General features: G+C 53.8%; 1 protein-coding gene across 1 annotated transcript; it reads right to left on the bottom strand.

Annotated features, from left to right (window-relative positions):
• Positions 1-6278: 6278 nt before the first annotated feature.
• LOC116942073 (uncharacterized) lies at positions 6279-15656 on the bottom strand. Its single transcript, XM_032953631.2, has one exon. It carries the CDS (start codon positions 14303-14305, stop codon positions 12782-12784), a length of 1524 nt encoding a protein of 507 aa, XP_032809522.2. The 5' UTR covers positions 14306-15656; the 3' UTR covers positions 6279-12781.
• Between the last annotated feature and the right edge of the window lie 1957 nt (positions 15657-17613).

Genomic DNA, 17613 nt, shown 5'->3' with positions numbered 1-17613 from the left:
CTCAAAACAACCACATCTCAAGACAACCATATCCCAAAACAACCACATCCCAAAACAACCACATCTCAAAACAACTACATCTCAAAACAACTTTATCTCAAAACAACCACAACTCAAAACAACCACATCGCAAAACAACCACATCTCAAAACAACCACATCCCAAAACAAACTTTATCTAAAAACAACCACACCTCAAAACAACCACATCCCAAAACCATATCCCAAAACAACCACATCTCAAAACAACCACATCTCAAAACAACCACATCTCAAAACAACTACATCCCAAACAACTACATCTTAAGACAACCACATCCCAAACAACCACATCTAAAAACAACCACACCTCAAAGCAACCACATCCCAAAACCATATCCCAAAACAAGCACATCTCAAAACAACCATATCCCAAAACAACCACATCTCAAGACAACCACATCTCAAGACAACAACATCTCAAAACAACCACATCTCAAAACACCTTTATCTAAAAACAACCACATCCCAAAACAACGCCAACTCAAAACAACTACATCCCAAAACAACCACATCGCAAAACAACCACATCCCAAAACAACCACATCTCAAAACACCAACATCTCAAAACAACCACATCTCAAAACAACCACATCTCAAGACAACCATATCTCAAAACAAACACATGCCAAAACAACCACATCTCAAAACAACTACATCTCCAAACAACTTTATCTCAAAACAACCACAACTCAAAACAACCACATCGCAAAACAACCACATCTCAAAACAACCACATCCCAAAGCAACTTTATCTAAAAACAACCACACCTCAAAACAACCACATCCCAAAACCACATCTCAAAACAACCACATCTCAAAACAACTACATTCCAAACAACCACATCTCAAGACAACCACATCCCAAAACAACCACGTCTAAAAACAACCACACCTCAAAACAACCACATCCCAAAACCATATCCCAAAACAAGCACATCTCAAAACAACCATATCCCAAAACAACCACATCTCAAGACAACCACATCTCAAAACAACCACATCTCAAAACAACCACATCTCAAGACAACCACATCTCAAACAACCACATCCCAAAACACCTTCATCTAAAAACAACCACATCCCAAAACAACCCCAACTCAAAACAACTACATCCCAAAACAACTACATCGCAAAACATCCACATCCCAAAACAACCACATCCCAAAACAACCACATCTCAAAACGACCACATCCCAAACCAACCACATCTCAAAACAACCACATCTCAAAACAACCACATCTCAAACAACCACATCTCAAAACAACTACATCTCAAAACAACCACATCCCAAAACAACCACATCCCAAAAACAACCACATCTCAAAACAACCACATCGCAAAACAACCACATCCCAAAACATCCACATCTCATAACAACCACATCCCAAAACAACCACATCTCAAAACAACGACATCGCAAAACAACCACATCCCAAAACAACCACATCTCAAAACAACCACAACTCAAATCAACCACACCTCAAAACAACCACATCCCAAAACAACCACATCTCAACACAACCACATCTCAATACAACCACATCCCAAAATAACCACATCTCAAAACAACCACATCCCAAAACAACCACATCTCAAAACAACCACATCGCAAAACAACCACATCCCAAAACAACCACATCCCAAAACAACCACATCCCAAAACAACCACATCTCAAAACAACCACATCTAAAAACATCCACATCGCAAAACAACCACATCCCAAAACAACCATATCTCAAAACAACCACATCCCAAAACAACCACATCTCAAAACAACCATATGTCAAAACAACCACATCCCAAAACAACCACATCTCAAAACAACCACATCCCAAACCAACCACATCTCCAAACAACCACATCTCAAAACAACCACATCTCAAAACAACCACATCTCAAAACAACTACATCTCAAAACAACCACATCCCAAAACAACCACATCCCAAAACAACCACATCCCAAAACAACCACATCCCAAAACAACCACATCTCAAAACAACCACATCTAAAAACAACCACATCGCAAAACAACCACATCTCAAAACAACCATATCTCAAAACAACCACATCACAAAACAACCACATCTCAAAACAACCATATCTCAAAACAACCACATCCCAAAACAACCACATCTCAAAACAACCACATCCCAAACCAACCACATCTCAAAACAACCACATCCCAAAACAACCACATGTCAAAACAACCACATCCCAAACCAACCACATCTCAAAACAACCATATCTCAAAACAACCACATCCCAAAACAACCACATCTCAAAACAACCACATCCCAAACCAACCACATCTCAAAACAACCATATCCCAAAACAACCACATCCCAAACCAACCACATCTCAAAACAACCATATCTCAAAACAACCACATCCCAAAACAACCACATCTCAAAACAACCACATCCCAAACCAATCACATCTCAAAACAACCACATCTCAACACAACCACATCTCAAAGCTTCTAATGTAAACATCCATTCCTCGTGCCCCACCAGTTCACCAATGTAGAGGCGCAGTCCCTGCAACTGCGCGCCCCAGGCCACTGCCAGCGAAAGGGCCTCCTCTTGACAACTTTTGGAGAGCCCCACGCGAGAGGATACATTAGAGTGTGAAGATGATGATCGAACTCGACCTCGACGGATCCCAGATGACGGTGACAACAGGTCATTGTGCAGGGGTGCATGCCGTGACGCACGCTGCACGCGCCCGATGATTGCCAAGCGCGCTCCACGTGACCATAGAGACCCTCTCTCTGACCGCCACGCGGGACGAACCTCCCCCCCCCCCCCCCCCGTGGAACAAGCACGGGAAATGGATGGCCCCTCCCGTGTATGGTCCACGCAACCTCCTGGGGCGAGTTCTGGGACGGCGGGCACCTGTGACGACCGGGGCACGGGTCCGGGGTTTGGGTGCCTTCAGATGCACGCCTGGCCGCCTTTGTCGCCCCAATGCGAATGTCTGCGCACCCGTGGGCAAGTGACGCACTCGCTGTGAGGCCGAGTCTACCTAGGTGCAGAGCCACCGATGTGCACGCGATCGCTATCTTAGTTTGAGTCGGAGCCCTCGGTACGTCACGCGGCGTCTTCAACGCGTGACTGAGTCTGTGGAGCGCGTGGGAAGTGTGCGTGTGTGTGTGTAGCCTATGTGTGTGTGTGTGCGTGTGTGGGTGTGTGTGCGTGCATGTGTGTGTGTGCGTGTGTGGGTGTGTGTGTAGCCTATGTGTGTGGGTGTGTGTGTGTAGCCTATGTGTATGAGTGCGTGTGTGGGTGTGTGTGGGTGTGTGTGTGTAGCCTGTGTGTGCGTGTGTGTAGCCTATGTGTGTGTGCGGGCGTGTATGTGTAGCCTATGTGTGTGCGTGTGTGAGTGTGTGGGTGTGTGTAGCCTATGTGTGTGCGTGTGTGTGTGTGCTTATGTGGGTGTGCGTGTGTAGCCTATGTGTGTGTGTGCGTGTGTGTAGCCTATGTGTGTGTGTGCGTGTGTGTGTGTACCCTATCTGTGTGTGTGTGTGTGGCCTATCTGTGTGTGTAGCGGTTAGCGCGCTGCGCTATGAACCTGGAGTCCCGGGTTCGATTCCCGCTCACGGCCAACACCAGTGACGATTATCTGAACCGGTCCCGGCCTCCCCTAGGTCTACTCAGCCTCAAATGAGAACTTGGTGCGGTGTGTAGACATTGCCTCTGGGGAGACAAAGGCGGTCGGGCGTGGTGCTGGCCACCCACCCCCTCGTGTACCGTTCCGGCCTTCATAGGTACTCGCTAACAGCACTTGCCCCTACAGTCTGTTAAGGCTATATGGGGATCTTTGTCTTTATATTTGTTTTGTCTATCTATGGATGTGTGGAAAACGGTGGCGAATATTTAAACCGGACCTGTGCCTCCCCCCCTATGTCGACTCAGCCTTAAATGAATACACGGTGCGATGTGTAAACGTCAGCACTGGGGATACAAAGGCGGCCGTTCGTGGGGCTGACCCTTTGTTCGCCGTTCTGGCCTTAATAGGTTTTCGCTGACAAAGCTTTCCACAACAGTCTGTTAACGCTATACAGCACGGGGAATCTTTGTCTTTGTGTGTCAGCAAATGTGTATTTGTGCAACTGATATGGTCAATTCCCATGTATGATAGCATCGAGAGGCCAGGGCTCTGGGTTGTTCTTCGTGCTTTCGGGGTCCCTGACCCTCTGCTCACACTCACGGAGGACCTTCACGATGGTGGACAGGCACGGGGTAAATCTACGTGGCCGGGAGTCGGAGCCGTTCTCCGTTGACCTCGGGGGGCGCCACAGGGAACGTCCTCTGGGACCCTGCACAAGGTGACATTTTCTTTGACCGTGTAATTCGAGACGTTTTCCATGGCTGTGCCCGGCGGAATTCCCATCGGCTCCAGCGGGATACCACGGGAAGCTGATCTGCTGGCCATGGCTGCTCACACCAGCTGGGGTGGCTGTGGAACGAGTGGAGGAGTTCCCGGAACCTTAGGCCGAGTGCTCACGACCAGCTCTGAATTGGCAACAGAGGTGTACACTGAATCATTCCAAGGGGCGTTATCTTGCCATCAGCCGAGCGATGAAGTGTGAATCCTGCTGGGCCTGTCACGCCACGCTTCGGCTCCCAAGGTCTTCTCGGTCCCTTTACGAAAGCACCCGCTTTAAATTTAAATACTCCTAAGGCTGCCTGGCCTACGATGGAGCCATTACGGGGATTTCGTCAGGCCGGATTGTGCGAGGAGCCCCACTTATTCTTGGGGGAAAAAGCTACATTATTAAAAAATATATATTTTAGGACGTAAGGCCCACTGAGCTATACAGCTCTTTTTCAGAAGCGACCTGACCAAAAAAAAAAATCAACGCAACCACGGGGAGAACATTCAAACTCCAAATGTACAGCAGCAGGCGTCAGGGTGGGGATCGAACCCACGACCTCCTGCATACCAGGAGAGGGAGTTAACATCTCATAGCCACCGCGAAAAGATCTGGACACACCCCCACCAGTGAGATCCCACGATGGGCGAAGCAGCGTTTGCCTGGGCCATGAGGAGTGCGTTGGGTTAACGTTAGTTATGCAATACAATGTGAACCCCCCCCTCCCTCCTCCAGTCCATGCGCATCCCCCAGTACCATCAGTGGACCCGCCCCACCTCCTCCCCCCGCCAAGGTTATCGAGGTCACGATGCACAGATAGCACGCCGTGTCCACGCCTCGAGTTCACGCCCCGTGTTTAAGTAAGGCACGTGTTTCAAGTTGCATATCGATGTCTTTTCTTTTTGAGCCACCGCATCGCGCGGCGCTTTCGGATGCTCCTCCTGCGGCCGTCTGGAACGCTCTTCCTCACCGGTATTAGTGTAATGACGGTAGAGTCTGCATGCGGTGTGAGTGGACTAGTGGCCACGGGAGGTAATGACAGGGGAGTCAGCCTACTGTATGAATGCACTAGTGGCCACGGGAGGTAATGACAGGGGAGTCAGCTGTGAGTGCGAAGGGACTGGTGGCTACGGGAATGATCGAGAAGGGAGCGCGGTCAGGTGACGGAAGAGGGCGGTGGAGTCTGCCGGTGGAGCGAGCGTCCATAGTCAGCGAGAAGGTTCGGGAAGGGCGCGTGGCCTCGGTCGGTATATAAGGGGGAGATGCACGGGACACTTGGGGCTGTTGCAGTGGGGCCTGATGTCAAGTGAAGGTGTCTTCAATAAAGTGCCATCTCAAGAGAAGTGTGTCAAGTCGTCTTTACATTAGGAAACCACTGGAGCGATGCACTTTAAAATCAGTTAGATTGACAAACTCACTTCTTTAAAGCCGTTTTTTGTGTCTAGTTTGTTGTCCTTCCCCCGCACCTCCGATCAGCACGGTTTGCGACGTGCGGTGCAAAATAACTTCAACATACATTGCGTAGGAGCGTGTATGTCATGTTGCGTATCAGTGGGGTTTATCGCTGCAACGTCGCTCTGACATCCCTACCCTTGCACACATTGGAAACGTCTCCTGCACGGTAACTATGCCGCAGTCTGCACCTCCACCTGCCCACCGCCGTCGGCTCCCACCCTCCAAGCGCGATCTCTCCCGAAAGTCTTTGACCTTTTGACGCGCAGATTGTGGACCTGCTGGAACTCGGCCAGTGTCATGTGGGAGGAAGGCGAATGGGCAAGCAGGTGGCAGCCACGTCGGGCACCGTGGGAAACGTTGACGCACACGACGCGACGAAGAAACACAACAACGAACAAAACAACTGCCCTGCAAATTGCTCAGAGGCACTTTAATTGAAATAAATTACATCTCTATAAAGCAAAACGAGTCACAATTCCACAGTGGCCCAGCCTCCATTTCCCCCCCCCACCCTCCCCCCTCTGGGTTCCCTTCAACACACGTGGCGATCCAAGGGAGGACGAGGAGGAGGAAAGGGGGGCGATAGATGGATGTCCCCCCCCGACTCCACTCTCTCGTGCAGTGGCAGTCATTGTGAGGTCATGTGGCAGTCATTGTGAGGTCATGATGGCAGTCATTGTGAGGTCATGATGGCAGTCATTGTGAGGTCATGATGGCAGTTATTGTGAGGTCATGATGGCAGTCATTGTGAGGTCATGATGGCAGTCATTGTGAGGTCATGATGGCAGTTATTGTGAGGTCATGATGGCAGTCATTGTGAGGTCATGATGGCAGTCACTGTGAGGTCATGATGGCAGTCATTGTGAGGTCAAGATGGCAGTCACTGTGAGGTCATGATGGCAGTCATTGTGAGGTCATGATGGCAGTCATTGTGAGGTCAAGATGGCAGTCACTGTGAGGTCATGATGGCAGTCACTGTGAGGTCATGATGGCAGTCATTGTGAGGTCATGATGGCAGTCATTGTGAGGTCATGATGGCACTCACTGTGAGGTCATGATGGCAGTCATTGTGAGGTCATGATGGCAGTCATTGTGAGGTCATGATGGCAGTCATTGTGAGGTCATGATGGCAGTCATTGTGAGGTCATGATGGCAGTCATTGTGAGGTCATGATGGCACTCACTGTGAGGTCATGATGGCAGTCATTGTGAGGTCATGATGGCAGTCATTGTGAGGTCATGATGGCAGTCATTGTGAGGTCATGATGGCAGTCATTGTGAGGTCATGATGGCGTCATTGTGAGGTCATAATGGCAGTCACTGTGAGGTCATGATGGCAGTCATTGTGAGGTCATGATGGCAGTCATAGTGAGGTCATGATGGCAGTCATTGTGAGGTCATGATGGCAGTCATTGTGAGGTCATGATGGCAGTCATTGTGAGGTCATGATGGCAGTCATTGTGAGGTCATGATGGCAGTCATTGTGAGGTCATGATGGCAGTCATTGTGAGGTCATGATGGCAGTCACTGTGAGGTCATGATGGCAGTCATTGTGAGGTCATGATGGCAGTCATTGTGAGGTCATGATGGCAGTCATTGTGAGGTCATGTGGCAGTCATTGTGAGGTCATGATGGCAGTCATTGTGAGGTCATGATGGCAGAGTGATCACCGTTACAGAGGGACAGCGATGGCAGCACGGATTGGGCGTGGGTCAGGGATGGACGCTGAAGGTTTCACACAGCACAGATAATCATTGATTGTTGTTCTTCTTATTCTTGTGTTGTTGTTGTTGTTGAAACATTTTGCATTGTGGCGCTCTCCGCATGGTGCCACGTCGCCCGTGAACCTCCCATCATCGTGATCATCATCATCATGGTGATCATCATCATCATCACCACGGTGATCATTATTAGCATGCACTGAACCATCGTGATCATGATCCATCATCATCATCATCAACAACACTGAGTACCACTCCGCTGTCATTACAACTCGCGTGGTCATTGTCATCATCGCCGTGACCATGGTCGTAATCACAGCCACGACGCTTCACCGTGATTGATGGTCATCATGATTCTCAACGTAATTATTGAGCATCATTGTCGTAACGACGATGATGATCTTCACGGTCACCACGAATATCTGGATCATCACAATTACCAATCATCACGATCATCATGACCATCACGACTAGCGTCACCATTATGGACATAAACGAGGCCACGTGACTATTCGAGTCAAATAATCGATCGTTTTATGTTTTGCACTGATCGTTGATGCTTACTCGCCCGTATCCGCCTGCGTGATATTCCCCTGTATCAACTGAATTGTTGTTTTACCATTCGTCTTAGCCTTGTCTATTCCTTTTCGCTCCATCATTCCGACCATCAACTCGCGCCGGCGAGGGGGGTGGGGGGGGACGATAACCAACGTGGATGCAATGTCCACGAATCGACACGGAGTCTCGCGCGCGGCATCCGATGCGACGGGGGATCGTGAGTGGAGCAATCGAGTTTTTTTTGTAATCGATGAATCGTTAAATTCCACCGAATGCACCATCACACACCCAGAGAGCGACCTCCCCTCCCCACTCACCCCCCACACCCCGGCCGCCGTGACCCGGCTCTTGGGGAAAGTTGGGGAGAAGAGGGTGGTGGTGGTGGTTGTTGCCAATCTTCCACTGACAGCGAGAATGAGGCAAGGCTGCAGCTGTGTTGGAGCGTTTTGCGTTAGTGGTGGCGGGGAGTGCGGTGGGAAGGAGGGGGGGGAGGGAGGGGAAGGAGGAGAATATGGAAAGAAGACAAAGGTGGCTTGGAGAGGAGGATGAGAGGAGAGAAGGGTAGAGTGGAGATGGAGCAGGGAGTGGTTGGGAGGGCACGAGGAAGGTGAGGGAGAGAGAAAAGAGAGGCGAGACAAGGGAGGGAAGGGCAGGATGATGGGGAGAGAGAGAGAGGAGAAAGGATTATGAAAATGAGATGGGAAGGGGGAGTGGAGGCGGTGTGCTAGGAGGGGAGTGAGGCTAGAGAGGGGAGATGCGAAGGGAGATCTGTAGATGGGAGCGAGGAGCGGAGCAAGTTGGAGTGAGATGATTTGGCAGGAGGGCAGTGGCGTTACCGTTGTTGGCGTGGCCCCTCTGGCCAAAGCACTGGAACGGGGCCCTGGCGCAGTTGCACTGGGGGCCCGCTCGAGTTGGCCACCGTGGCGCAGGAGAGGGGCGGCCCTTTGGATTGGACGGGGAGATGGAACGCGGGCTGTGAAAGGCGAGGAGTGGGAGATGAGGATCGAGGCAGCGAGATGCAAGGGAGAGGCAAGAGAGAGGCAGGGAGATACAAGGGAGAGGCAAGAGAGAGCCAGGGAGATGCAAGAGAGAGGCAAGAGAGAGCCATGGAGATGCAAGGGAGAGGCAGGGAGATGCAAGGGAGAGGCAGGGAGATGCAAGGGAGAGGCAGGGAGTTCGTGGCTTTGTAGAGGCGAGGAGGAGGAAGTGAAGGGCAGTGGATGCCGTGAATTCTGGATTGTGAAAACCACCAAATGGATGTAACATCATCACGTCCCATCCAGCAGCAGAGCCGAGCGAGTTTAAATCCTCACCGGGCGCTCTTAATGGAGCATTGTAGGTAGGTAAATAAATAATTTAATCTACCCTCCGGTCCGTATCTCCACGTAGACGTAAAATGTTGCTCGGCCTGTCGGCCTTCCGGGCTTATACCGCGTGAAATAAAAGAGGCTCCGACTCTGCCGATGAGCCGCAGAAAGGGTGAAACCGGGCCAGAGTCGTCGCCTCTTAAACACGCCGTGCTGATGAGTCTTAATGAGGACGCACAGTTTGTACATTTCTTTATCTCCCGCTGCTGCCGTGAGCCGCTCACGATTGCTCAAAATGCAAAAAAATGGTCTTGGTGAACCACGATGAGGTTCTACGGGAACTGCCGACGGTTGTTGTTGTTGTTGTTGCAAAATGCACAAATGGCTATGTTGTGTATGTGTGGTGGATTTGACTGAACGCAAACCACCGTTGCATTGTCCCCCTCCCCCCCCCCCGATTTATTTCGATTTGATTATCGCACCCCGAACCCGCTAATGCCGAGTGTAATAGTGACCCCACCCCCTCCCTCCCCCACGCCCTCTAGTACCACACACACAAACAGGGAGGGATAATCATCACCAGCCCCGGTCAACAGCGCCAAGGCAGTGGGAGCCGAGCGAAATGGAACGCGTGACCCAGGGTACCACTCCCGGGGAGATGGAGCAATGGAATCCGTTCGTACGAAGGGCGCTGCGTGGTCTTTCGTACACGATCGCGAGACGCGGTGGCAGTGGCTTGGAGAGGCCTTCATCCAGCAGTGGATTGACCAAAGCTGCTGCTGCTGATGATGATAAATAATCAACATTACTTCCCCGCGTTCATTCGGCGCTTATCAATTAACTCTCTCGCCCCCCCCCCCCCCCCACATTCTCGTGATTCGATTAATGGTCACGATTCAAGCTCACGGTTCGATTCAATCATCGATTGTTTTGTCCCTTATTGTGACGTAGGTGTGGGGGGGGGGCGAGGGGGGCAATGAGAATCAGGCGAACGCCATCGCGTGGCCATGTGGTCAGCAACCTACGAATCGATTATAATAATCGATCACCGCACGAGATATATTCGATGCGCGCGCATCGGGTTCGAGCGCGATTTTTTGCGAGCTGCTGTGATCATCGTCGTCATCATCATCATCATCATCCTCCTCAATCAGCCCCCGAATGGAACAATGGACAATACGGGAGCGGTGGCGCAGTGGTTTGCGCAAACGGTTCTCGACGGAGTCTCCCGACCGCCGTGACGAACGCGCCGAGCGAGATTTTTCCCGGCCGCGGCACGGCCCACGTCAGTGGCGAGCGACGGCCGGAGCCCGCACTCTCCAACGCCTCGCCGCTGACTTCGGGACAGCCACGAACACAAAGGAGGGATGGGGTCGAGAGGCATTCATCCAGCAGTGGAATTGATCAACGGCTTCCCCTCGCATTTATTGTCCCGCCCCCCACCAACCACCTCCGGAACCTATCAAATGATCGCGAGTTGGCTACACGCGGTGGGCAAGAAGCTCAACACAGACGCACGCGCAGAGCGCGGGCGCGTCAGTGGGAGGGGACGCGAACAAGTGGCTCGCTGTGTCTGCTCGGCCGCGTCGCGTTCGCCGCTGCGAAGGTGCCAGTGGCGATCGGAGTCGCCCGTCGACGCCGATGTTCCCACGACCGCGAGGCGCGCGCGTCGCGGTCGTGCGCCGCCAGGAGTCGTGATGCGACGTTCATTCCCGAAATTGAAATTCGAATTATTTCGACTCAAGCAGGCGAAGGTAACGAAAGAGACGGGCTCCGAAGAGAGACGGCTACGGACGAGATAACATCACGGACAATACAAACGAGACAGAGCTTACGAGACGATACAAACGAGACAGAGCTTACGAGACAATACAAACGAGACAAAGCTTACGAGACAAACAATACAAACGAGACAGAGGTTACGAGACAATACAAACGAGACAGAGCTTACGAGACAAACAATACAAACGAGACAGAGTTTACGAGACAATACAAACGAGACAGAGCTTACGAGACAATACAAACGAGACAGAGCTTACGAGACAAACAATAGAAACGAGACAGAGCTTACGAGACAAACAATACAAACGAGACAGAGTTTACGATACAATACAAACGAGACAGAGCTTACGAGACAATACAAACGAGACAGAGCTTACGAGACAATACAAACGAGACAGAGCTTACGAGACAAACAATAGAAACGAGACAGAGCTTACGAGACAAACAATACAAACGAGACAGAGTTTACGAGACAATACAAACGAGACAGAGCTTACGAGACAAACAATACAAACGAGACGGAGCTTACGAGACAATACAAACGAGACAAGATAGACCACCAACTAGACTGGGCAGAACAAACTGCACTCCTATGTACGGCACAAGCAGATAAGGAATTATATCTCCGTAATCGAATCGGTTCGTGACGATTAATGAGAGAATCGTGACGCGTGAGTGGAATCATAGCGACGTGGGGGGGGGGGGGGGCGCAGAATGTGGGGAGCGGTGGCGCAGTGGTTAGCGCGCTGCGCTATGAGCCCGGCGATCCGAGTTTGATTCCCGCTCACGGCCAACGCCGGTGACGATTATCTGAACCGGTCCAGAGCCTTCCCAAGGTCGACTCAGCTTCGAATGAGTACCTGGTGCGGTGTGCAGTAAACATCGCCACTAGGGGAGACAAAGGCAGCTCGGCGTGGTGGTTGCTGACCATCCACCCCCCCCCCCCCTCGTGAGTATCCCGTGTCGGCCTTCATAGGTGCTACTCGCTCACAGCACTTGCCCCACTAGCCTGCTGAGACTACACGAGGGATCTTTGTCAGTGTGCGCAATCGTAACATCATCCCATTGCTTCTTTTGATCATTATTCTAGATGTACAATTCCATACGTTTCGAATTATAATGAAAATAATCATCATCACCACCATCATCCTCACACTCGTTAGCGCTCCTGTCAGAAACTGACCGTGCCCAACACAAGAGCCCGTGGCGACATCCCCGCCGCCCCTCGGCCCTTCACCCCCTCGTGGGAAATGTATCGCATTTGTTAAAATTCCAATCCCCGGGGGGAGAACAATATATATTTATTTCTTATTTTTTTCCACAAATTCCTCCCGCCCTCCAAAAAAAAAAGAACCACAATAAGTGATTGTCAATATATATTAAACCGTAACTTTGTTTTTTTTTTTGTACTCGATGTTGTCGTTGCCCCATGTATACAAATATACTCACAATGTACACACGACGCGCACGTGCAGCTTCTACCGAAAGCTCCGAGCCGAGCGTCCAAGCGACCACCCGCGCGGGGCCCGAACCTCGCCGCTCACCCCGACAAGCGCCGCGCCGCGCTCGCGGCGAGACACGCGGCGGCCGTGAGCCCGACGCTAGCCAGGGGTCGGCACTGTCCACCGGCGCGGGGCTGACCCCTGGGGAACACTCTGACCGAGTGGGTGCCATCCGCGCTCCCGGACGCTTTCTGGCGCGCGTGCCTTCCGACGCCGTACGCGGCAGCGTTGTCCCCATAGCCACCGTCGTCGTCATCGTCGTCACCGTCGTCATCCTCATCGTCACCCTCATCGTCGTCGTCGTCGTCGTCCTCGTCGGAAAAGTGGCCGCTCCCTCGCTCGCGGTCGAAGCACAGCCGCTCCATGTTGTCCTTGACCACCTCGCAGAACGGCCTCTCGAGGCCGTCGCACACGCACTCGCTGAGCGCCAGCGCCCTGGGCATGGCCATCATATGCAGGATGACGCGCATGCACTCGCGCGTGCAGCGCACCCCGTTCAGCAGCTTGCCGCAGTTCATGAGGTAGGCGTCCATCGCCGCGCTGCACGCCGGCTCCACCTCGCACCGCCGCCTCGCCTCCGTGCAGCCCAGAGCACCGCCAGCGCCAGCGCCACCTCTTCCGCGACCTGCACCACCTCCGCCGTATTCGTCGTCGTCGTCGTATTCGTCCTCGCCGCCACCGCCGCCCGTGTAGGTGCGAGGCAGGCACGGCTCGATTCCTCGTTTGGCGGCGAGGCACACGAAGTCGTCCGCGCAGTCGCAACTTTCCAGGCCGGGTCCTCCCCGAGTCGCGTTCAGTTGGATGATGGCGTGGATGCAGTGGCTGGGGCAGTGCGTGACGGTGGAAAATCCACCACCACCACCGCCGCCGCCACCACCACCATCCGCTTCGTCCGCAACGTCCCCGCTGACGGCAGGGCGCAGCGCCGCCTCGCACGCCCGTAGGTACTGGTTGTACGCCCGCTTGCACTCCGTCTCTTGCAGGCAACGGATCTCAGCCTCCCAGCATTGCATGGCTCCACCGCGCGCTGCCTGCGCTGGCCGCAGCAGTACCTGCTGTGTCCCGCGAACGGGCAGCGCCTGCTGCAGAAGCAGCGGCAGCAGCAGCAGCGGCAGCAGCAGGATGTGGTGGTGATGGTGGTGGTGCAAGAGCGGTGACACGGGTAGCAGCAGCGCAGAGCAAGAGGGGTGGTGGTGCCGGGGATGATGGGGTTGGTGCTGGGGATGATGGAGTTGGCGCTGGGGATGATGGAGTTGGTGCTGGGGATGATGGGGTTGGTTCTGGGGATGATGGGGTTGGTGCTGGGGATGATGGGGTTGGTGCTGGGGATGGTGGAGCAGGTGCTGGGGATGATGGGGTTGGTGCTGGGGATGATGGGGTTGGTGCTGGTGCTGGTGCTGTGGATGATGGAGTAGGCGCTGGGGATGATGGGGTTGGTGCTGGGGATGACGGGGATACGATGACGACATCGTCGCGTTCTCCTCCGACCTCAACTCCGATCCCAAAGCCGATCCGCAGCCGGAGTCGGAGCCTGTCCCGGGCCGCAACCGCGAGGTGTTCATCTCGGCGAGTCGCGCGCAGAAGCGCCGACGAGTGGCGGCAGCAGCAGCAGGAGACCGCGAGAACGCGGCCGAGTCGAGCGGAGGTGTCGAGCGCTGCCCCCCCCCCCCTCTCACATCGCCGCGGGGCCAGCCGCGCTCAGGACCCACGAGCTCCGAGCCCTCCCGGCGAGGATTTGGCGACGACTCTGTGCCCGGTGGCGCGGTGATTCCTCCTCCCCCTCCCTCCTCCTCCTCCGCCTTCTCTCCGCCGCGGTGCCCCGGGGCATCTCAGCAGCCGCTCGGCATGCCAACGATCGTACTCCTCCGGGCAAGCGACGGCTCTGGGGACAAGCGACTCGGCAACTTGCGCTGGTCGCGATCACATGGAGGGTGTCCCAACTCCCCTCCCTCCCCAAACGTGGGAGACGTTTCGCGTTGGTCTGTGGCCGTCTCCAATCTCTGCCGCTCACCCAAACACCGCCCCCACCCAAAGCTGACCCTAACCCCAAATCCCAGGTCGAACCCTGACCACCCCGACACGCGAGCCCCTTTGCCCAAGGCTCCAGGCAAGGGACCGCGACCTCAAACCCCGCAAGGACGATCTGCGTCGTCAACAAAAAGTTGTCCGTCGACTTTCGCCTCGGTCGAGAGGATTCTCCTCCTCCGCCACCAACTCCTGCTGCTGCTGCTCGAGGCTTCTTCTCGTGGAGTCTGGGAGTCACTCTCCAGCACACACTCGGCGCGGCGCGCAGAGAATGAAATCTTTATCTGGCAGCCGTCTCCTCCTTCCTCCTCCTTCCTTCCCTCCTTCCCTTCCGTTACCACACTCCAAGCAACGTTCCGCAAACTTTCCTTCTGTCGCTCTCTCTCTCGTTCTCTCTCCCCCACCTCTCTCACTCTCGTTCTCTCTCCCCTCCTCTCTCTCTCTCTCGTTCTCTCTCGCCCTCCTCTCTCTCTCTCGTTCTCTCTCGCCCTCCTCTCTCACTCTCTCGGTCGCTCAGACGCACCGGCAGAGCGAGGGAGACGATGGATGACGGCACTAGGGTCGCGTTCCAGACCGCTTCTCTTACTTCCTTGAACGGGAGCGACAGCAGGAGACGCGCAGACCCCTCGCTCTCTCTTCCACCTCCTCCTCCTCCTCGTCTCTCCTCCTCCTCGTCCCTCTCTACTCCCTCTCCTCCTCGGCTCTCTCCTCCTCCTCCTCCTCGTCTCTCTCTACTCCCTCTCCTCCTCGGCTCTCTCCTCCTCCTCCTCCTCGTCTCTCTCTACTCCCTCTCGTCCTCGTCTCTCTCCTCCTCCTCGTCCTCTATCGATGCACCGCGTCCCGACTTCGCCTTTGTCCGCGAGGTTCTGCGTCGCCTTCACGCTCGAGTTCACAGCTCGCCGCCCCCCTCGGGGCGGGGGGGGTCGCGTCCGTGCCGCTCATTGGCCGGCGTGGAGAGGGTCCGGGGGGAAGGGCGGGGTGGCGGTGGTGGGGGGGGGGACTCTGGAAACTTTTGTTAGCGAGTGTGTGTGTCAGTGTGTGTGTGTCAGAGTGTGTGTGTATGTCAGTGTGTGAGTGTCAGAGTGTGTGTGTGAGTGTCAGTGTGTGTGTGTCAGAGTGTGTGTGTCAGTGTGTGTGTGAGTGTGTGTGAGTGTCAGAGTGTGTGTGTTAGTGTCAGTGTGTGGGTGAGTGTCAGAGTGTGTGTGTGAGTGTCAGAGTGTGTGTGTGTGTGAGTGTCAGAGTATGTGTGTGAGTGTGTGTGATATATTTCTACCACGTAGTACGTGAAGCCTTCAATAGCTGTACCGGAGGAATTTCCATCTGGTACAGATACAATGGGAGGCTGATCGATGCCCGGGTGCGGTCAAGGGATGGCTCCCTATTGCTCAACCATGTTATGTATGCCGATGATCTGGTAATTGCTGCTCACTCAAAGGAGGAGTTGGATATGCTGCGGCTGAACCTGGAGCTTGCCACGAAGAGGTGGGGCCTTACCATCAGCCCCACCAAAACTAGGCAGCTGCCTGGGTATTTTGTACCATCGGACACTCCACCCCCACAACTCCCAATTGGTGATGGGCAGTTGTGGAGAGAGTGAAGAGTTTCCCATACCTGGGCAGTGTGCTCATGATTGGCTCCGGTTAAACAGCATAGGTCTCACTCAGAATCAGTCGAGCGGCATCATCTTTTCATCGGACAGAGGTTCAGGTCTTCTCAGCCACGGTCATTCCCTCCCTTCTCTACGCTTGCGAAACGTGGACCCCCTAATGGAACATCTTCGCCGGTTAGAAACATTTAGGCTAGCCTGCCTACGATCCATCCTGGGGTTAACCAGGCTGAATTTTGTGAGGAGCTCACAAATCCTTAAAAGATCTGGACAAAGTCCCATCGGTGAGTTCCTCCGGAAAGCAATGCTGCGTTCGCTGGGTCATGTAGCCCGCATGCCCAGCCACCGCATGCCTAAACAGCTTTTTTTTGGCCGGATCGAGGGGGCTAAACGGGCGCGGCACGGACTAAAGAATAGATGGAGTGATGTGGTACAGGAGGACGTGGAGATGAGTGGATTTACCGATGACTGTTACCAGCGGTGTCAAGATCCGCCTCTGTGGAGGAGGCTCGTGAAGGATGCTGCTGGGCAGTTGGAGGCACTCGCCCTCCAACAACAACGGAGGGCGGAAGAGCGACGCTCACAACAACGAGCGGAGGGCCGGGTGACTAAAGCACAGCAAATTGGCACAGTAGGGGGCACAGGTGCTGCATCAGTCAGTCATATCGGTCATCCCAGTCAGTCGACCCGTGGCACCTGGGTCTGCCCCGTGACCTCCTGCTAGCGGGCGTTCGACACTTCACGTGGCCTCAACGTGCACATAGCCTGGCACAAGCGTCGTGGTGACGTCACCGTGGCGAATAGCGGTTAGCGCGCTGAGCTACGAACCTGGCGACCCGAGTTCGTTTCTCGCTCACGGCCAACACCAGTGGCGATTATCCGAACCGGTCTTGGGCCTATCCTAGGTTGACTCAGCCTCAAATGAGCACCCGGTACAGTGCGTAAAAACATTGCCACTGGGGAGACAAAGGCGGCCGGGCGTGGTGCTGGCCACCCGCCCCCTCGTGTGCCGTGCCGGCCTTCATAGGTGCTGCTCAATAACAGCACTTGCCCCGACAGTCTGTTAAGGCTACACGGGGCAGTTTTGTATTTGTATATATGTGCGCGTCTGTGAGCGCACGTGTGTCACGTGTGTGCATACGAGTGAGAGGGAAGGTCCGTGTGTGTGGTGTAATGTGTGTGTGCGTGCGTGTGTTTGTGTATCTTTGACGGTTTGAGAAAGTGCCATTAACTATCGCA

This window comes from Petromyzon marinus, chromosome 13, assembly GCF_048934315.1.
Source record: "Petromyzon marinus isolate PM22_M1 ecotype Great Lakes invasive population chromosome 13, UKy_Petmar_22M1.pri1.0, whole genome shotgun sequence".
Taxonomy (NCBI): domain Eukaryota; kingdom Metazoa; phylum Chordata; class Hyperoartia; order Petromyzontiformes; family Petromyzontidae; genus Petromyzon; species Petromyzon marinus.
The sequence above is the reverse complement of the archived record's forward strand: the minus strand, read 5'-3'. Positions and strand labels throughout refer to the sequence as shown.

Coding starts and splice junctions, on each gene's coding strand:
- LOC116942073 (XM_032953631.2), bottom strand. CDS start 14,305: ATGAACACCTCGCGGTTGCGGCCCGGGACAGGCTCCGACTCCGGCTGC.